The 22,232-nt window shown below is 48.2% G+C and overlaps 1 protein-coding gene across 3 annotated transcripts in view; it reads left to right on the forward strand.

Moving 5' to 3' along the window:
- LOC110523300 (netrin-G2) overlaps positions 1-22,232 on the forward strand; it is a 126,889-nt gene that overhangs the window by 83,844 nt on the left and 20,813 nt on the right. For all 3 annotated transcript variants that reach the window (XM_036976911.1, XM_036976909.1, XM_036976910.1), the window contains 2 exons: positions 15,166-15,338; positions 16,386-16,421. In XM_036976911.1, the coding sequence (XP_036832806.1) occupies positions 15,166-15,338; positions 16,386-16,421 (209 nt within the window). The remainder of the gene's footprint in view (positions 1-15,165; positions 15,339-16,385; positions 16,422-22,232) is intronic.

A 22,232-nucleotide genomic window follows, 5' to 3' on the forward strand; every position in this document is an offset into this window, starting at 1 on the left:
TGCAGGCACGCAGATCTTCAGTAACCCTGTACCAGCACCCTGGGGGCCCATACACAGAGGAGGCATCCCGCCAAAACTCTCATCCCCCCCATCGCTGCTGTCCTTCAGCATTTTTTCATCCCTCTCTTCCTCGGCCAGGCTCTCACTTCTTACTCTCTTTCTTTTCAATTCTTCTTATCACTCTCTTTTCTTTTTGAAACCGTTCCATATCTGTGTAGACCCCCCTCTTCTCTATCCCTCCCTCTCTCCATCCCCCCATCCCTCCCCAAGCGCTCATCCCATCTGCAGTATTCATTAAAACACATTCAGCAGTGGTGGACTCTGGAGACACACACACACACACACACACAAACTATTCCTATTATCCAAAGCAGCACAGCCCTATATGGATCTATCCACTAACACTCAAGGGCGGATGATTGGTCCAGAAAGCGATGGGTTGGGCCAGAGCCAGAACACACGTGGGTAAAGTGGTGTTTTGTAAATTCCTTATTTGCTTTGATACTCTGATTTGGTTAGAGATGATCCAAACGCGGATGACTTTGTTTTGTACAACAGCCCTCATTTTGACGTCACCACAAATGACTTCAATGATGTCAGTCTCAGACTGAAGTATATAGGGAACAAAAGTAGTGCACTACATAGGTAATAGGGTCCCATTTAGGATGGACATGTTCTTCCACCATCTATTTTTCTACACTACTGCACCTCTGTGCGTGAGAAGAGTCCTCTGAGAAGAGAAGAGTTTAAAACAGGCCGTGGCAAAGTCTCATTATTTATATATTTCCAATAGGGCGGCTGCTGTTCAGCATACAGTAAGTACATACTGTAGAGTGGTCCTGTATTACTTCAGTCTGCACTCTGCATCGGTCTCTCTCGCTCCCCCTCTCTCTCTCTCTCTTCTCTCCCCTTCTCTTCCCCTCCCTCCCTCCCTCTTCCCCTCCCTCCCTCCCTCCCCTCCCTCCCCTCCCTCCCTCTCTCTTTTTCCACACAGCCCAGTCCAGCGCTAGGCACGCAAAAGCAATTTAATGCATCCTGTGTGAATTATTTACACAGGTATACATACACAAACACAGCAGTACAGATATATATACACACACACACACACACACACACACACACACACACACGCACACACACACAAACCTCTGCATGCACACAGACAGATCTAGTTTCTAGTTTTAAAGTCACATGCACAAGTACCGTGAAATGCCTTTCTTGCAAACTCAAAACACAACAATGCAATAATGAATAACAATGTATTACTAGAAAAAAACACATGATAAATAAGAATAGGAAATATAGGAAGTATTCACACAATATAGTACAGTAAGTAAGTAAGCAAACTATATAGAGGAAATATTTGGTATCAGTTCCAATACCATATTTACAATGGGCAGGGATACTGGGAAGGGATACTGGGCAGGGATACTGGGAAGGGATACTGGGAAGGGATACTGGGCAGGGATACTGGACAGGGATACTGGGAAGGGATACTGGGCAGGGATACTGGACAGGGATACTAGGCAGGGATACTGGGCAGGGATACTGGATAGGGATACTGGGAAGGGATATTGGGCAGGGATACTGGGCAGGGATACTGGGCAGGGATACTGGGCAGGGATACTGGACAGGGATACTGGGCAGGGATACTGGGCAGGGATACTGGACAGGGATACTAGGCAGGGATACTGGGCAGGGATACTGGGCAGGGATACTGGACAGGGATACTGGGCAGGGATACTGGACAGGGATACTGGATAGGGATACTGGGCAGGGATACTGGGCAGGGATACTGGGAGGGATACTGGGCAGGGATACTGGACAGGGATACTAGGCAGGGATACTGGGCAGGGATACTGGGCAGGGATACTGGACAGGGATACTGGACAGGGATACTGGATAGGGATACTGGGCAGGGATACTGGGAAGGGATATTGGGCAGGGATACTGGGAAGGGATACTGGGAAGGGATACTGGGCAGGGATACTGGACAGGGATACTGGGAAGGGATACTGGGCAGGGATACTGGGCAGGGATACTGGACAGGGATACTAGGCAGGGATACTGGGCAGGGATACTGGGCAGGGATACTGGACAGGGATACTGGGCAGGGATACTGGACAGGGATACTGGATAGGGATACTGGGCAGGGATACTGGGAAGGGATATTGGGCAGGGATACTGGGCAGGGATACTGGGCAGGGATACTGGGAGGGATACTGGACAGGGATACTGGGCAGGGATACTGGGAAGGGATACTGGGAAGGGATACTGGGCAGGGATACCCATTGCTTCTGTAGACACAGGGGATGTCAGTGTAAGCCACACAAACGCTCACACTCTCACTTTCATTCACACTCTCACACACACACACACACACAGACACACACACACACACACACACACAGAGAGAGAGAGAGAGAGATTACTAAGGCAATCAAGGTCATTTCAAAGACTTCAATACTTAAAGTGTCTTAGTGCTGGACATTTCTGTCCCATTTTCCTCTGGGTCATGTTTAAGGTCAGTGAACCCTCAACCCAAAACCTTTAGCAGTGTGTCTGTGTATGTGTGTCTAATTGTATGTGTGTGTTTGCGTGTGTGCCTAAGTGCTAGTATGCATGGGTGCGTGTGTATGCATGTGTATGTGTGCATGTGTATGGGAGAGGTGGAGTGTGTGTGTGTGTGTGTGTGTGGGAGCAGGGGAGTGTGTGTGGAAGCGGGGGAGTGCGTGTGTGGGAGCAGGGATGTATGTGTGTGTGTATGGGAGCAGGGGTGTATGTGTGTGTGTATGGGAGCGGGGGAGTGTGTGTGGGAGCAGGGGTGTATGTGTGTGTGTGTATGGGAGCAGGGGAGTGTGTGTGGGAGCAGGGGTGTATGTGTGTGTGTATGGGAGCAGGGGAATGTGTATGGGAGCGGGGGAGTGTGTGTGTGTATGGAAGCGGGGGAGTGTGTGTGGGAGCAGGGGTGTATGTGTGTGTGTATGGGAGCAGGGGAGTGTGTGTGTGTGTGTGTATGGGAGCGGGGGAGTGTGTGTATGGGTGTATGTGTGTGTATGGGAGCAGGGGAGTGTGTGTGTGTATGGGAGCGGGGGAGTGTGTGTGTGTATGGGAGCAGGGGAGTGTGTATGTGTATGGGAGCGTGGGAGTGTGTGTGTGTATGGGAGCGGGGGAGTGTGTGTGTGTGTATGGGTGTATGTGTGTGTATGGGAGCGGGGGAGTGTGTGTGTGTATGGGAGCAGGGGAGTGTGTGTGTGTATGGGAGCAGGGGAGTGTGTGTGTATGGGAGCAGGGGAGTGTGTGTGTATGGGAGCAGGGGAGTGTGTGTGTGTGTATGGGAGCAGGGGAGTGTGTGTGTGTGTGTATGGGAGCAGGGGAGTGTGTGTGTGTATGGGAGCAGGGCAGTGTGTGTATGGGAGCAGGGGAGTGTGTGTGTATGGGAGCAGGGGAGTGTGTGTGTATGGGAGAAGGGCAGTGTGTGTGTATGGGAGCAGGGGAGTGTGTGTGTATGGGAGCAGGGGAGTGTGTGTGTGTGCGTGTATGGGAGCAGGGGAGTGTGTGTGTGTGTGTGTATGGGAGCAGGGGAGTGTGTGTGTGTGTATGGGAGCAGGGGAGTGTGTGTGTGTGTGTGTATGGGAGCAGGGGAGTGTGTGTGTGTGTATGGGAGCAGGGGAGTGTGTGTGTGTGTGTATGGGAGCAGGGGAGTGTGTGTGTGTATGGGAGCAGGGGAGTGTGTGTGTGTGTATGGGAGCAGGGGAGTGTGTGTGTGTATGGGAGCAGGGGAGTGTGTGTGTGTATGGGAGCAGGGGAGTGTGTGTGTATGGGAGCAGGGCAGTGTGTGTGTATGGGAGCAGGGGAGTGTGTGTGTATGGGAGCAGGGGAGTGTGTGTGTATGGGAGCAGGGGAGTGTGTGTGTGTGTGTGTATGGGAGCAGGGGAGTGTGTGTGTGTGTGTGTGTATGGGAGCAGGGGAGTGTGTGTGTGTATGGGAGCAGGGGAGTGTGTGTGTGTATGGGAGCAGGGGAGTGTGTGTGTGTATGGGAGCAGGGGAGTGTGTGTGTGTATGGGAGCAGGGGAGTGTGTGTGTGTATGGGAGCAGGGGAGTGTGTGTGTGTGTATGGGAGCAGGGGAGTGTGTGTGTGTATGGGAGCAGGGCAGTGTGTGTGTGTATGGGAGCAGGGGAGTGTGTGTGTATGGGAGAAGGGGAGTGTGTGTGTGTATGGGAGCAGGGGAGTGTGTGTGTGTATGGGAGCAGGGGAGTGTGTGTGTGTGTGTATGGGAGCAGGGGAGTGTGTGTGTATCGGAGCAGGGGAGTGTGTGTGTGTATGGGAGCAGGGGAGTGTGTGTGAATGGGAGCAGGGGAGTGTGTGTGAATGGGAGCAGGGGAGTGTGTGTGTATGGGAGCAGGGGAGTGTGTGTGTATGGGAGCAGGGGAGTGTGTGTGTATGGGAGCAGGGGAGTGTGTGTGTATGGGAGCATGGGAGTGTGTGTGTGTATGGGAGAAGGGGAGTGTGTGTGTGTGTATGGGAGAAGGGGAGTGTGTGTGTGTATGGGAGCAGGGGAGTGTGTGTGTGTATGGGAGCAGGGGAGTGTGTGTGTGTATGGGAGCAGGGGAGTGTGTGTGTGTGTATGGGAGCAGGGGAGTGTGTGTGTATCGGAGCAGGGGAGTGTGTGTGTGTATGGGAGCAGGGGAGTGTGTGTGAATGGGAGCAGGGGAGTGTGTGTGAATGGGAGCAGGGAGTGTGTGTGTGTATGGGAGCAGGGGAGTGTGTGTGTATGGGAGCAGGGGAGTGTGTGTGTATGGGAGCAGGGGAGTGTGTGTGTATGGGAGCAGGGGAGTGTGTGTGTGTATGGGAGAAGGGGAGTGTGTGTGTGTGTATGGGAGAAGGGGAGTGTGTGTGTGTGTATGGGGGCAGGGGAGTGTGTGTGTGTATGGGAGCAGGGGAGTGTGTGTGTGTATGGGAGCAGGGGAGTGTGCTTATTTACCCTAAAAGCACATTCCCTTTAGCATGTCCCAAGCTCCCACAGACGTTACAACAGAGAGAGATTCCATCCGATGTTGTCTGGAATACAAGTCCAAAACAACAGTGAAAACAGACAGACAGACTAGATTGCATCTACATTACAAACTTCATGAGCTTTTATGGTCACAGTCATTTTACAACGATGAAAAATGTAATGAAAATGAAATGATTGAAACTTTAAACTACCCCTTGGTCTGAATGAGGGAAGAGCTGTGAATAGACCGACAATTATCTCGGTCATCAGATCATTGAAGGGGAGTTCCGTTATAGATCACCTGAGCCCATAAAAGAGAAAGACAGAGAGAGAGAGCGGGATAAGGGAGAGAGAGATAAGGGAGAGAAAGATAAGGGAGAGAGAGAGAGAGTGAGAGGAAAGGAGGGAGGTCGGAGATCGCTCTCTCTCACACACACACACACACACACACACACACACACACAAACCCCTCTGCTCCGAGAGACTGCACTGCACTCCAGGAAAATCGATCCTCCTTCAGAGTAAAGAAATTTATGAAGCAGGAACATAAACGCAGTCATGTCCAATTAGCTCCACTGAATTTACGATTGGAGGAGGAGGGAGGGGAGGAGACGGGGAAGAGGAGATGGGTGGTGATAAAGACATTAGGCGAGGCCAATAAGACCTGCTGATCAATGACCCGTCTCCACACTATGGAGCGTGAGTGTGCGTACGTGCGTGGGTATGTGTGTGTGTCTAAAGCGTTGTGGTCCCAGACAGCACACCAGTACCTGGTTTGCCTAGAGCATATGAACCAGAAGGAGGAGAATAGCCAGCTAGTGAGAGTTTGGAGTTATACGGTAGATCAGTGGGTTAACTGCCTTGTTCAGGGGCAGAACGACAGATTTTGTTTTAACCTTGTCAGCTCAGGGATTCAATCCAGCAACCTTTCAGTTACTGGCCCAACGCTCTAACCACTAGGACACCTGCCGCCTGATCAAAAGGGCACTACAAAGGGAATAGGATGCCACTTGGGCCATAGTCATTGAGAAAAGCACCATGGCAATAGAACTAACCTTGTCATTTCCTTCCAAACAGCGAAGACACAGAGACATTACCTTTACATGTTAGTCATTTAACAGACAACAGACTCTTATCCAGAGCAACTTACAGTTAGCACATTCATCTTAAGATAGCTAGGTAAGTTGCGAACATGTACACTACAGTACTTTCTCCGTGATGGATGAATGAACAGCGAGAGAGAGAAAAAGGACAGGAGGGAGATCTCCCCTGCTGTGTGTGAAGCTGCATTGATGCAGTCTGTCTGTCATCCCAGGTTAGAGAAGCATCCATGCGGACCGTCCTCCTGGTGTTCCCCCTGCGGTCAGGGAGCAAGGCTGATTGGCAGCTTTGGTCCCCCCCCCCCCCCCCCACACACACACAGAGTGGTAAAGCCTCCTCCATCCTCCTCTCCTCTGTCATCCCTTCATCTCGGAGGAAGGGTTTCTCTCCTACTTCCCTCGCCCCCGCAACCCAACACCTCTACATTGTATAGTCCATTGGATGGGAGGGAGGAGACAAGGAGGGAAGAGAGAGAGAGAGCGAGATGGTTGAGTCCCCAGGGAGAGAGAGAGAGAGAGAAGAGGAGAGGAGAGGAACACGTGTAAAAGAAGACTGAGAGATGAAGGCCTATTAACGGCTGCTTCCAGCTGTCTCCCTCCTCCTCTCCTAGCCTCCATCTCTCCCTCCTCCTCTCCTAGCCTCCATCTCTCCCTCCTCCTCACCTAGCCTCCATCTCTCCCTCCTCCATCTCTCCCTCCTCCTCTCCTAGCCTCCATCTCTCCCTCCTCCTCACCTAGCCTCCATCTCTCCCTCCTCCATCTCTCCCTCCTCCTCACCTAGCCTCCATCTCTCCCTCCTCCATCTCTCCCTCCTCCTCTCCTAGCCTCCATCTCTCCCTCCTCCATCTCTCCCTCCTCCTCTCCTAGCCTCCATCTCTCCCTCCTCCATCTCTCCCTCCTCCTCTCCTAACCTCCATCTCTCCCTCCTCCTCTCCTAGCCTCCATCCCTCCCTCCTCCATCTCTCCCTCCTCTCCTAACCTCCATCTCTCCCTTCTCCGTCTCTCCCTTCTCCTCCCCTCCATCTCTCCCTTCTCCTCCCTTCCATCTCTCCCTCTCCCTTCTCCTCTCCTCCATCTCTCCCTCTTCCTCTGGTAGCCTTCATCTCTCCTTTCTCATTTCCTCTCCTCCATCTCTCCCTCCTCTCCTGCCTCCATCTCTCCCTCTTCCTCTCCTAGCCTCCATCTCTCCCTCTTCTAGCCTCCATCTGTCCCTTCTCTCCTCCATCTGTCACTTCTCTCCTCTCCTCCATCTTTCCTTTCTCCTCTCCTAGCCTCCATCTCTCCCTCCTCCTCTCCTAGCCTCCATCTCTCCCTCCTCCATCTCTCCCTCCTCCTCTCCTAGCCTCCATCTCTCCCTCCTCCTCTCCTAGCCTCCATCTCTCCCTCCTCCTCACCTAGCCTCCATCTCTCCCTCCTCCTCTCCTAGCCTCCATCTCTCCCTCCTCCATCTCTCCCTCCCCCTCTCCTAACCTCCATCTCTCCCTCCTCCTCTCCTAGCCTCCATCTCTCCCTCCTCCATCTCTCCCTCCTCTCCTAACCTCCATCTCTCCCTTCTCCGTCTCTCCCTTCTCCTCCCCTCCGTCTCTCCCTTCTCCTCCCTTCCATCTCTCCCTTCTCCTCTATCTCTCCCTTCTCCTCTCCTCCATCTCTCCCTCTGCTAGCCTTCATCTCTCCTTTCTCATCTCCTCTCCTCCATCTCTCCCTCCTCTCCTGCCTCCATCTCTCCCTCTTCCTCTCCTAGCCTCCATCTCTCCCTCTTCTAGCCTCCATCTGTCCCTTCTCTCCTTCATCTGTCACTTCTCTTCTCTCCTCCATCTTTCCTTTCTCCTCTCCTAGCCTCCATCTCTCCCTCCTTCTCTCCTCCATCTCTCCATTCTCTTCTCCTAGCCTCCATCACTCCCTCCTCCTCTCCTCTCCTCCACATGATGCTCCCTTGATGTTTGTTTATCTTTTATTCGTATTTATTTCTCTAATTGCCCCATCTCTCTGCTGTCTCCAACTGGCTCTCCTGCCCGCATCTCACAACGAACACACACACACACTGTAATGCCACGAGAGAGAGAGAGAGAGAGAGAGATAGCTAGACAGGTGCACAAGTTAATTCAGAAAGACAGGCAGGCAGGCAGAATGACAGATAGACAGGCAGACGGACGGACGGACAATCACATTCAAACACAGTTCAGCTTTGGCTGTGTCTGTCTCCGTCCATCTGTCCACCTGTCTGTCTGTACAAGTGGAGCTACTACCTAGCGGACAGAGTGATGCGTTTTCATATATCTCTCTCTGTCAGGTCTCTGTCTCTGTCTCGCTCTCTGTCTCAGTCTCCCTCTCTCTCTCTGTACAGTTTCTCTCTCTCTCTGATGGATCCTGATGTCCTGTCCCCAGCTAAGAGCTCCCTCCCTCCCTCACTGCTACACTCACTTCAGTTTGATGACTGCAGTGGGGGAGATGCAGCAGTCAGACATTAACATATTGTGATTGTGGCCCATGTATTATTAGTGTGCAGAGGGACTGTGAGTAGAGAGAAGGAGAACTCCCACTCTTCAAAAGCCTGAGTGTTACAATCACTCATCTGGAAAAAGACAGTAGTTCCGGGGTGGAGATGGGAGAGGGGGAAGGTGTGTGTATGTCAGGAGTTGGGCAAAGCAGGTTAAGGGTGGGCTGCAGCATCTTGCTACACATTTTGGTTTTGGCTTTAACCAGCCCTGGGTCATGTTCATTAGGCTGCAAATGAAATAAAAAGCACTGAAAAAGGGTGGGATTATGTAGATTTATTAACGTTCAATAAATTCCCTAGTTCTCCCGAAATCCAGCTCAGAGGATTCCCGGAATCAGGAGGGAATAAATCCTCCAACCAGGATTTCTGGAAAACTAGGGAATTCATTGAAAGTTCCTGGAATTTTTCAACCCTACTGTACCTATACTTGTCTAATTGTAATTTTTGGGTTTCTGTGTGTGTGTGTGTGTGTGTGTGTGTGTGTGTGTGTGTGTGTGTGCGTGCGTGCATGCGTGGGAGCACTACATGAAGTGTGTGTTTGCGAGAGCAATAGAACGAGCACGAGAGAAGGGTGGCAGACCGTTTCCCTTGCTAAATACATGTATCAAGACATGGTTGTATGTTCTTCAGTTGACATGACTCTAATTGACGTAAGGGAAGCCTATAATCCTCTATAAACTCTGACATGTACACCATTATTACAGGAACCACACAGTACCTGGCAAACCACTCATTGTTTTGATCAAAATTCTAGATCTACTCTACTCTATTTTCCTAGTAATATTTATTCCTGAAGATAAAATAATCCACAGGTGCTGATAAGGTACAGTAATGGGGTAGCCTGTCAGTCAGTCAGGCCATTGCTCAAGATCTACTTCGAAGTCCGATGTCCGCACGGTACCCAGGACGACAGGAGATGCCTTCAAAACTGGCCACTAGGCACTATTGGCAACAAGTAAGCATTGGTTTTGCTAGGGTCTTGTGGATTGGGGTGGCTGATGGGCGTAAACGGCGAGCTCCGGCTCCGAGGGTCACATATTCAATCCCAGTGACAGGCAGCATTTTTTTTTACCATATCTCAAACATTAACCCTTAATTTACCCATTCGGAATTAATGCCTAAACTTAAACAGCTGCGAGGCGCCGGAAACAGCAGCGGAGCAACCCAGGTTGTCCAAAACAGCGGGGCAACCCAGGTTGTCCAAAACAGCAGGGCAACCCAGGTTGTCCAAAACAGCGGGGCAACCCAGGTTGTCCAAAACAGCAGGGCAACCCAGGTTGTCCAAAACAGCAGGGCAACACAGGTTGTCCAAAACAGCAGGGCAACCCAGGTTGTCCAAAACAGCAGGGCAACACAGGTTGTCCAAAACAGCGGGGCAACCCAGGTTGTCCAAAACAGCAGGGCAACACAGGTTGTCCAAAACAGCGGGGCAACCCAGGTTGTCCAAAACAGCAGGGCAACCCAGGTTGTCCAAAACAGCAGGGCAACCCAGGTTGTCCAAAACAGCAGGGCAACCCAGGTTGTCCAAAACAGCGGGGCAACCCAGGTTGTCCAAAACAGCGGGGCAACCCAGGTTGTCCAAAACAGCAGGGCAACACAGGTTGTCCAAAACAGCGGGGCAACCCAGGTTGTCCAAAACAGCAGGGCAACCCAGGTTGTCCAAAACAGCAGGGCAACCCAGGTTGTCCAAAACAGCAGGGCAACACAGGTTGTCCAAAACAGCGGGGCAACCCAGGTTGTCCAAAACAGCAGGGCAACCCAGGTTGTCCAAAACAGCAGGGCAACCCAGGTTGTCCAAAACAGCGGGGCAACCCAGGTTGTCCAAAACAGCAGGGTAACCCAGGTTGTCCAAAACAGCAGGGCAACCCAGGTTGTCCAAAACAGCGGGGCAACCCAGGTTGTCCAAAACAGCAGGGCAACACAGGTTGTCCAAAACAGCGGGGCAACCCAGGTTGTCCAAAACAGCAGGGCAACCCAGGTTGTCCAAAACAGCGGGGCAACCCAGGTTGTCCAAAACAGCAGGGCAACACAGGTTGTCCAAAACAGCGGGGCAACCCAGGTTGTCCAAAACAGCAGGGCAACACAGGTTGTCCAAAACAGCAGGGCAACCCAGGTTGTCCAAAACAGCGGGGCAACCCAGGTTGTCCAAAACAGCAGGGCAACACAGGTTGTCCAAAACAGCAGGGCAACCCAGGTTGTCCAAAACAGCGGGGCAACCCAGGTTGTCCAAAACTTAGAAATGTCATGTTTGGAGAAACGTGGACAAACGTTGGAATCTGAAGTTAAATTGGTCAAAGTGTGAGTTCTTGTTTTAGTCATCCCTGGATCCCTGGATCTGTCACATCCTCTCTCTGAGTAATGCACCAGGATGGCTCATAGGGGAACCCAGTAAACCTGCCCCATAGAAAGAGAGATGTCCAGTAAACCTGTCCCATAGAAAGAGAGATGTCCAGTAAACCCGTCCCATAGAAAGAGAGATGTCCAGTAAACCTGTCCCATAGAAAGAGAGATGTCCAGTAAACCTGTCCCATAGAAAGAGAGATGTCCAGTAAACCTGTCCCATAGAAAGAGAGATGTCCAGTAAACCTGTCCCATAGAAAGAGAGATGTCCAGTAAACCTGCCCCATAGAAAGAGAGATGTCCAGTAAACCTGCCCCATAGAAAGAGAGATGTCCAGTGTGCACACATACACTGAGTATACAAAATATTAAGAACACCTGCTCTTTTCATGACATTGACTGAACAGGTGCATCCAGGTCAAAGCTATGATCCCTTATTGATGTCTCTTGTTAAATCCACTTCAGTCAGTGTAGATGAAGGGGAGGAGACAGGTTAAGGTTAATAAATCCTCTTAAGGATCTCTACAGATTGATATCCCACTCTCGGTATGGTTGAGCTAATGTATGCTAATGTGATTAGCATGACATTGTAAGTAACAGGAAAAATTCCCAGGACATAGACATATCTGATATTGGCAGAAAGCTTAAATTCTTGTTAATCTAACTACACTGTCAAATTTACTGTAGCTATTACAGTGAACTAATACCATGCTATTGTTTGAGGAGAGTGCACAGTTATGAACTTAAAAAATTACGAATAAAACAATTAGGCACATTTGAGCAGTCTTAACACAAAATGTTGAACAGAAATACAATGGTTCATTGGATCAGTCTAAAACTTAGCACATACAATGCTGCCATCCGGTGGACAACATCTAAATTGCGCCTTTCCCTTGCATTTCAAAGATGGTGGGACAAAAAAAACGCATGTTTTTTTCTTTGTATTATCTTTTACCAGATATAATGTGTTATATTCTCCTACATTCGTTTCACATTTCTGCAAACTTCAAAGTGTTCCCTTTCAAATGGTATCAAGAAAAATGCATATCCTTGCTTCAGGTCCTGAGCTACAGGCAGTTAGATTTGGGTATGTAATTTTAGGTGAATTTTTTTATTTTTTTTAAAGGGGCGGATCCTTAAGATTAAAGAAGGATTTTTAAGCCTTGAGATAATTGAGACATGGACTGTATGTGTGCCATTCCGAGGGTGAATGGGCAAGACAATAAATATAAGTGCCTTTGAATGGGGTATGGTTGTAGGTGCAAGGCGCACCGGTTTGTGTCAAGAACTGCAACGCTGCTGGGTTTTTCACACTCATCAGTTTTCCGTGTGTATCAAGAATAGTCCAGCACCCAAAGGATATCCAGCCAACTTGACACAACTATGGGAAGCATTGGAGTCAACATGGGCCCCCCATCCCTGTGCAACGCTTTTGTCACCTTGTAGAGTCCATGGCCCAATGAATTTAGGCTGATCTGAGGGTAAAAAAAAGTCAGGGGTGCAACTCAATATTAGGAAGATGTTCCTAATGTTTGGTATCCTCAATGTATACGCATTTGTTTGCATGTGTGTGTGCGTGCGTGTACGTGCATGTGTCTAGGTGAATATAGGGCTGTGCTTCTCTCTGAATGGATTCAGTGATTCACTGTGATCTATAAAGTTTTAGTCCAGGGTCCGTATCCACATAGTGTCTCAGAATAGGAGTGCTGATCTAGGGTCAGATTTTCCTTTTAGATCATAATGAATAATATTATATGGACAGATCCTAGGTCCTATCACTCATACTCTGAGATGTTTTGTGGATTGGGGTGTTAGTGTACACTCCTCCACTATGTTCTAGAGTTAGGTGCTATAATGGAACGAAAGGTAATAATGTAGGTAATGCAGTTAAAGGAGAGGACTGGTGACGCAGGGAGGGAGGTGTACATCTGAAACTAGAGAGACGAGATAGAGAGAGTACGGCCCAGTACCAAGCTTCCTTCCATCCAGGACCTCTATACCAGGCGGTGTCAGAGGAAGGCCCTAAAAATTGATTCCAGCCACGCTAGTCATGGACTATTCTCTCTGCTACCACACGGCAAGCGGTACAGGAGCACCAAGTCTAGGTCCAAGAGGCTTCTACCCCCAAACCATCAGACTCCTGAACATCTAATAAAATGGCTACCAAGATTATTAGCATTGCCCCCCCCCCCTCTCTTTTACGTCGCTGCTACTCTCTGTTATCATCTATGCATAGTCACTTTAATAACTTTACCTACATGTACATATTACCTCAATTACCTTGACTAACCGGTGCCCCCGCACATTGACTCTGTACCGGTACCCCCTATATATAGCCTCGCTATTGTTATTTTACCTCTGCTCTTTATCTACTTGGAACTTTTATTTCTTATTCTCATTTCTATTTTTTAAACTGCATTGTTGGTTAGGGGCTTGTAAGAAAGCATTTCACTGTACCTGTTGTAGTCGGCGCATGTGACAAATACAATTTGATTTGATTTGAGAGAGAGAGAGGGGAGATTGTGAGAGAGAAAGAAAGGGTCCAGACGGAGAGAGAGAGAGACAGAGAAGTGATGAAGGAAGCTTGAAGTAGTAATTTTGCCAGTGTACAGGGCCCATTCATTGAATATTTGATGTAGACGGATAGCTGTCCACTCCAGCAGAACAAACCAGATTGGAATCCAGCCGCTCATCTGGAAAAGACTGTAATTTAAAGTCAGAGCCACCGTGACATCCTCAAGATCCTCATTTCCTGTCTCATGATTCTTATGGCTGGACCAACCCACCTGGGCTCTGCCCCTTGTCACAGACAACACGCATGCACGCAAACACACACACATAAATATGTGCCCACACAACACGCGTGCACGCACGTACGCAAACATGCACACTCAAACACACAAACCTATCAGCCCGGCTTTCCTGGCAATTATCGACCAAACTGAGCAGATTTATTCTTGAACAAGCAGTAGTTTTGAGTGTGCATCAGTGAGAGTTCAGAGCTGTCTGTCAATGATGTTATGGTACTAGATCCACATTGTATTCTTCCTTATTGTCTCTTGAATGCAAGTGTGTATAAATCAAACATTACACTTTGCCAAGTGTTCACTATAATCAAGTTCACACACTTACTATTGCTGCTCCTCTCTCCCCTCCACCCAGGTGTCTAACAAGCTGGCCACACCTCTCGCGTTACATGCGTGAGCGTTGCTAAATAAATGTACACATACATGCTATTTAATCATTGCATCCGAACTGCTCGTGTGCATCTGTGTAGCCAGGCGCTAAAATAGAACCTGGTTCTATTTGTGACGTTTGATGCGCTGCAAGTCCCGCCTCTCCCATCTCCCCATTGGTTTTTAGGAGCATATACCCACGTGGGTGATTGAAAGATGAACTGAAGTCCACACTCCAGTTCAGTTGGTAGTGGTAACGCACCTTAAAGTTGGTTGCCAACCGACATATAGAGTCTGAAGAAGAAGAAGCCTGAAGGAGGAGAGATTACTAGAAACAAACTTTGTTTACCCTTTTATCTGTGGATTAATTGTTGGAGTAGAGGACCTTGTCCATTTCAGGTAAAACAACCCAATGTTTATATATCCCAGGACAAATTAGCAATCAACAGCAAGCAAGGTAGCTAATTACCATGAATGTTAAATACTTTTCAACCTGTCCCCAAATTAATATAGTTGGTTCATTTTGATATTTCAACCTGTGTGTCCTGATCGCGTCTGGTGTGGATGGGACAAAATCAGCACGCTCGCAACCGGTCTAGTCAGCATGTAAGAGACTTCCTACTGCTCCTCTCTTCCCTCCACTCAGGTGTCTAAATGTAACCTGCAAACGTTTCTGTGATATATAACACAAAACCTGTCATTCTTCTGGTTTAGGTCAACTGTGTTATTGTTTCATTTAAGATATTGTTAGGGAGTTAGTAGGTAGTCCTGACTGGGGCTTGAACCCATCACCTTTACTGTTACGTCAAGGGATGTGAATCTGTTGACGAGGTGCCTAGGTGTTGGATCAAGGTCGCTGCAACATACAATATAGTACACACTCACTCCTGTGCCTTTGCTACCCTTTCACACACCCAGACACAACCCCACACACCCACTCACAGACACTCACTTGTCATCCCCTCTTGGTGTAAACATCTCGCACATCCATAAACAGTCACACACACACCTCTCCTTTCACACACTCACATTCTTCCTCCTGTCTCCTGTACCCAGGTGTAAGTGTAACCTACATGCATCGCTGTGCCTGCTGCAGGAGGGAGACCTCCAGTGTCAGTGTGAACACAACACCACGGGACAGGACTGTCAGCGCTGCAAGAAGGGCTTCAAAGCCAAGTCCTGGAAGGCTGGCTCATACCTGCCCACACCCAACGGATCCCCCAACACCTGTATGTGCCCCAGTTCTATTCTATGTTCCCTTTGAACAGGTCCCTCTTATACAGCTCACTCATACAGAAAGTTCATTCTAGAATATTCTATTCTGTCTACTTACTGTAGGTAAGGTACTATAGGTACGCTGAATAGAAAGAAAACTGCTGGTAACAATAAATGTTAGCGACTTACTGCAGTTTTGTCAAGTACAGTCACCCAAAATGGTTTGTCTTATGCACTGTTGTTGATCTGTAACAGTGTAACAACTATGTATCTAATATGTAATTACTAAAACTGTGGGTTGGTAATCATTTGATTTTAAGGGATGAAGTATTCTGAAACACAAATTGTATATATAATATGTCACATATATGCCATTTAGCAGACACTTTTTACTGGAATTGTTACACTATGTTGGATCCTTTACGCATAAAAGGTTAGGTTCTTGTGTTATTTTTGATAATAAATATTTATTTGAAACATGTATGAAGGATGCATGTGGAATCCCCAGACGTCTCTGTCCAATGTCCTGAATGAAAGAGAGATGAGTTACGTAAAAAAAATAGAGAAGGACAGGGGGAAGAAAAGAGAGTGAGGGGAAGAGATAGAGAGAGAAATCGAGATGCAGAGTTCTTTCCCCTTTACCTAAGAGCAGAGAACAAAGCTGTGTAGTGTGTGGGGGGGGAGGGGGGGCTAGCGATCATAAAATAATCATCTAGGCCAGCTACTCCCGTCCTGCCACGAACTGCATATAGATCAGTGTTTCCGCTGTCCTGGTCCCACGGAATGTGCCCGTCCAGCACCAACACAATGGATTTAACTGATTAATGGACAAATTATCAACGGTAGTTAATTGGTTGAATCAGGTGTGTTTGGTACTGGGTTGTAGCAAAAGCCTGCACCCACTCAGGTCAGGCCAGATTTGAAGAACGCTGATTTACTTGCTCTTTCTACAGAGTATGATAAATGAGGGAGGGATGACTTTGTCAAATGAATGCATAAATAAACAGATACTTATCCTCTTTCTTTTGTCCCCCCCCCCTCTCTCTCCCCCTCCTTTTCAGGTGCAGTCGCTGGTGCCCCCATGGGCGGTGGTTCTAGTAAGTTAAAACAAGCCAAGCAGAGGATGCTGCATCCACTTTCTCTCTCACACCCACTCTCTCTTTTATGTATCCCTTTATCCCTCCATCTAACGCATCGTTCCATCTCTATGTTCTTCATCCAGCTCCCTCTGTTCTTCTTTGTTGGTTGCAGCGCTGGTCTTGTCTTCTATATTATTGATAGGCCTCCCTGTACTGTTGGCACCGTTATGTCCTTTTCATCCCAGCTACGCTAGCTTTCACTGGAGGAATCTTTCCACAGTTCTTTCTTACTTATGTTGGACTGAAGTCACACTGGTGGAGAAGCATGGAAGAGAAAGAGATAATGAAAGAGAAGAGGGGGGGTGGGGAACGAGTGTGTGGGTGGTAAAGCAGAGGCAGGGGAAAAGGATGAGAGAGAGGAGAGAGAGAGAGACAGACAGACAGACAGACAGACAGACAGACAGAGCAAGAGAGAGAGAGTGAGAGAGAGAGCAGGGGAGTGTGTGTGTGTGTGTGTGAGAGAGAGGGGGAGTGTGTGTGTGTGAGAGAGAGAGGGAGGGAGTGTGAATGTTTAAGTGTGCTGTAATGCGGTGTGATTCCGGGAGAGGAACTCCTAGAGGAATGAATAAAAGGGAATTTGATTAGGGATTCTCTCTGTGGAGACACTCTCTGCTCCGAGCGTTTAGATGGAAACCATGGGCAAAGTGGCAACATCAGAACTGACAGACAGCACTGGTCTCTCACTGGTCTCTCATTAGTTAGTCTACAGGCTGACTGGGCCGCCGTTACTTTTTGTGACAAGGAACTCATTTTTCACAAAATATTGCATGTTACAACCGGCACCCTATAGGACTGGATGGGGGACAGTAGTTAAAACAGACTTGTAAAACTCGCAGATCTATATTCGATTTGTTTTAAAACTATTTATTGATTTAAATATATGACATATGCTTTTAGACTAGTCTTAGTGCTTCCAATATTGTTTCGGTTTAAACAGGGAGGGGGATGTTTTGGGTGGAGAGGGGGATGTTTTGATTGGAGAGGGGGATGTTTTGGGCGGGAGGGGGATGTTTTGGTTGGAGAGGGGGATGTTTTGGGCGGGAGGGGGATGTTTTGGGTGGAGAGGGGGATGTTTTGGGTGGAGAGGGGGATGTTTTGGGCAGGAGGGGTTGTTTTGGTTGGAGAGGGGGATGTTTTGGTTGGAGAGGGGGATGTTTTGGTTGGAGAGGGGGATGTTTGTTAGTCAACTTGGAATCTTCTTTCTCACAGAACTTTCAGAACATTTGCCTTTGACCACCTTCAACCACCACTACTACCTCCATAACTGAAAGTCAAAGTGAACCTGAAACTACAGCCATAACCCCCACTACCACACCAGAACCACATCCGTTCACAACCGCTACTCAGGAAGCCTCTGCTAGTATTCAGGGAGGAGGGCACCTAGAGAAGGTAGAGGTAGTGATAGGTCCAAAATTATAGATAGTAGTTATAGGTTATAGGTGTGTGTGTTTATTTCAGACGTACATTATCTCTTGTGCATTATCATTGTCAAGCCATCATCTTGGTTGACATTAATGCAATATGTGGCTACTGGCTAGTCCCTCTAGTTCATTCATAGGAGAGAGTGGGCGTTGAGCTGCTACAGTATGGACTGTCTGACTGGATTCTTTTTGACTGACTGGGTTTGAGGAGCCCATATCCGACAGGACCAAACACACACTGTCAAGGCCATGAATATAAAGTGGTCCTCAGAACCGGGTCTTGTTCCGACCGACGACGGTCCCAGGCTAAATTTAAACCTGGCATCTAGGGAGCTGGTGCGCCGCTCGTGTTCCTCCAGAAAAGCACTTAGGACGTGGGAAGCAGGGAGGGAGAGGCCCAAGAAAGAGGGAATGCCAGGAACGTCGTCTGTGATGTCGTCAGAATTTTCTTTGAGGAAATCCAGTAAGTGGTGTTGTTGAACAGCGCAGCACTTTTTGGACTTTTTAGGCCGACGTCAGGAGCTCCGATAAAGTCACTGATAAGCTGTGAGGAGGAGCAGCTGACTGAAGCACAGTCTAAATTCCTTTAGGGACTTTTTAGGCCGACGTCAGGAGCTCCGATAAAGTCACTGATAAGCTGTGATTGAGGAGCAGCTGACTGAAGCACAGTCTAAATTCCTTTAGGGACTTTTTAGGCCGACGTCAGGAGCTCCGATAAAGTCACTGATAAGCTGTGATTGAGGAGCAGCTGACTGAAGCACAGTCTAAATTCCTTTAGGGACTTTTTAGGCCGACGTCAGGAGCTCCAATAAAGTCACTGATAAGCTGTGATTGAGGAGCAGCTGACTGAAGCACAGTCTAAATTCCTTTAGGGACTTTTCAAAGACCACAGTGTGAGGATCAAGGTTAGGTAGTGACACAAACTTGAATTGTCACATTTGACCAATTATTGCATACTATTTCCTACAAAGACAATTAAAGACATTTTGTCATCAGACATATTGCTCATTTTATATACCGCAGTAAGTGGGTCTATTGTATTTTATTTTCAGTGTGTTATTTTCAACTAGGCAACCACTGAGACAGCTATACTGTTGTTAGAGAAGACCACAGTCTAACAAACTACCAGGTTTGGGGTTCATTCCATTTCAATTCGAGTCTTTTCAGAAAGTAAACAAAATCCCAATTCCAATTCAACATTTTGAATTGAGCAGCTAACCGATCGCTGCAGCTGTACATGGTCCATCGGTAAATAGCCCACCCAATTTACCTACCTCATCCCCATACTGTTTTTATTTATTTACTTTTCTGCTCTTTTGCACATTTATCACTCCAGTGTTAATCTGCTAATTTGTAATTATTCGCCCACCTCCTCATGCCTTTTGTACACAATGTCTATAGACTCCTCTTTTCTTTTTTCCTACTGTGTTATTGACTTGTTTATTGTTTACTCCATGTGTAACTGTGTTGCTGTCTGTTCACACTGCTATGCTTTATCTTGGCCAGGTCACAGTTGTAAATGTGAACTTGTTCTCAACTAGCCTACCTGGTTAAATAAAGGTGAAATAAGTCTTTAAAAACATTTTTTTCCTAATTGAAAAGCACTGAAGAGAATTGGAGTTGGAATTGAAATGTCAGTACACTTCCTGAATTGACCAGAATTGAATGGAGCTGACCCCAAACCTTCCAAACTACACTCTTAGAAGACGAAAAGATTTCCAAAAGGGTTCTTTGGCTGTCCCCATAGGAGCACCTTTTTGGTTCCAGGTAGAAGGTTATACCTGAAACTTAAAGGATTATCCTATGGGGACAGCAGAATAACCCTTTTAGATACTAAGAGTGTACAGCATACCACACCATATCAGTAGCTTTCTCTAAGCTTGATACTCTGATACACTTGACAATGGGCTTCAGATCTGCTATACTTAGAGCTACCACTAAGATGTATCTTGCTTTATCTTTTATCTGGTGGTTAGAATAGTTTATCTGGCTTGGGCCTGACCCTGATGTTTGGAGCGTCTCATTACCTGTGTGTGTGTGTGTGTGTGTGTGTGTGTGTGTGTGTGTGTGTGTGTGTGTGTGTGCGTGTGTGTCTGTGTGGATGGCATATGGCTTGGCACAGTGAAACTCATAAATCATCCTCATCCTCCCCTCTTCCTCCCTAGGAACAGAGGTCTGAGGTCTTACTCTGATGGTGGAACACACACACACACACACACACACACCCCACCTTCCCACCTCCCATCACCTTCCTACAGGTACAATACAAGCTGTGTCTGACCAGGAGTCTACCCCTCTAGACCTAAGAATAGAACACCCTATAATTCCCAGTCCAGTCATAACAAATGACTGTACCAAGCCCTGCAAACCCTCCACTCTCCAGTCCCCATTGACGATGTCTCAAGACTCAGCACTATGACCTGTCTGTGTTTAGATTGGGGGGGGGGGGGGGGGGGGGGTACGTGCGTGCGAGCGTGTGTGCAAGTGAGTGAGCATGAGTATGGTTTTCTCATTGAGTTTGTGTTGGTTTGTGCATGTATGCGTGTGTCTGTACACGGGTAACCATCCTTCTTCCCTACATACAGAACGCACATTCCATCCACACAAGTCTGTCTGCAGAGTGTATGTTGGGGAAGCGTGTTATGCTGTATAATAGGGGAAAGAGAAGCTCCTCTCTGCTTCCCTTCACACAGCAGAGTCTATCCGATTAAACAGCCCAGTAACATGTGTATGGGGCCAGCCACTACACTACAGAAACATCTCCCTTAGTCTCCTGGGCCTCCCACCCAGAGGCAGTCAGCCAGTCAGTCAGTTCCTCCCCCAGCCAGTCAGCCAGTCAGTCAGTCCCTCCTCCAGCCAATCAGTCAGTCTCACTTCCAGACAGGCAGCCAGTCAGTTAGTCCCTCTCCCAGCCAGTCAACCAGTCCCTCCCCTTACCAGTCAGCTGGTAAGCCAGTCAGTCAGTCCCTCCCCCAGTCAGTCAGCCAGCCAGTCAGTCAGTCAGTCCCTCTCCCAGTCAGTCAGTCAGTCCCTCCCCTTGCCAGTCAGCTGGTAAGCCAGTCAGTCAGTCCCTCCCCCAGTCAGTCAGCCAGCCAGTCAGTCAGTCCCTCTCCCAGTCAGTCAGTCAGTCCCTCCCCTTGCCAGTCAGCTGGTAAGCCAGTCAGTCAGTCCCTCCCCCAGTCAGCCAGCCAGTCAGTCAGTCTCACTCCCAGCCAGCCAGGCAGCCAGTCAGTCAGTCCCTCCCCCAGCCGGTCAGCCAGTTAGCTGGTCAGTCCCTTCTATTGAGCAGGCTCAGATGGATAGGGGACAAGCCGTCTAGTGACTAGACGGGCTGATCTACTTTGGCCAGATGGGTGTGGGGGAGGGAAAATGAGGGCTGACCAGAGAGACCAAGTCCTAACCCTTGGCCCCTCCCCGTCCTAAAGCTGCCTTTGCAGGTCAGGTTGTGGCAGGTCAAGAGGATTCCCTCTATGCTAAGTAGAAAACACAGACTCTGACTCTTTAAACCTTACACTCACACCACAGGTGGCTGGTGTTACCTTAATTGGGGAGGATGGGCTCATAGTAATGCCTGGAAAGGAATTCATGGAATGGTGTCAAACACAAACACAAGGTTTCCATGGGTTTGATAATATTCCAGTCACCCCATTATGAGCTATCCTCTCCGCACCAGACTCCTGTGTCACACACGCACAAACACTTCTTGACCTTTTTTTTTTTACTCACACGTCTACATGCCATACACACTCACGCATACACATGTGTGAGTGCACACACACAGCCCCTATCATGTACAAACAGACTCCATCATGTACAAACAGACTCCATCATGTACAAACAGACTCCATCATGTACAACCAGACTCCCTCTTGTACAACCAGACTCCCTCTTGTACAACCAGACTCCCTCTTGTACAACCAGACTCCCTCTTGTACAAACAGACTCCCCCTTGTACAAACAGACTCCATCTTGTACAAACAGACTCCATCATGTACAAACAGACTCCATCTTGTACAAACAGACTCCATCATGTACAAACAGACTCCATCATGTACAAACAGACTCCATGTACAAACAGACTCCATGTACAAACAGACTCCATGTACAAACAGACTCCATGTACAAACAGACTCCATGTACAAACAGACTCCATGTACAAACAGACTCCATCTTGTACAAACAGACTCCATCATGTACAAACAGACTCCATCATGTACAAACAGACTCCATCTTGTACAAACAGACTCCATCTTGTACAAACAGACTCCATCATGTACAAACAGACTCCATGTACAACCAGACTCCATCTTGTACAAACAGACTCCATCATGTACAAACAGACTCCATC

This window comes from Oncorhynchus mykiss, chromosome 5 (genome assembly GCF_013265735.2).
Source record: "Oncorhynchus mykiss isolate Arlee chromosome 5, USDA_OmykA_1.1, whole genome shotgun sequence".
Classification (NCBI taxonomy): domain Eukaryota; kingdom Metazoa; phylum Chordata; class Actinopteri; order Salmoniformes; family Salmonidae; genus Oncorhynchus; species Oncorhynchus mykiss.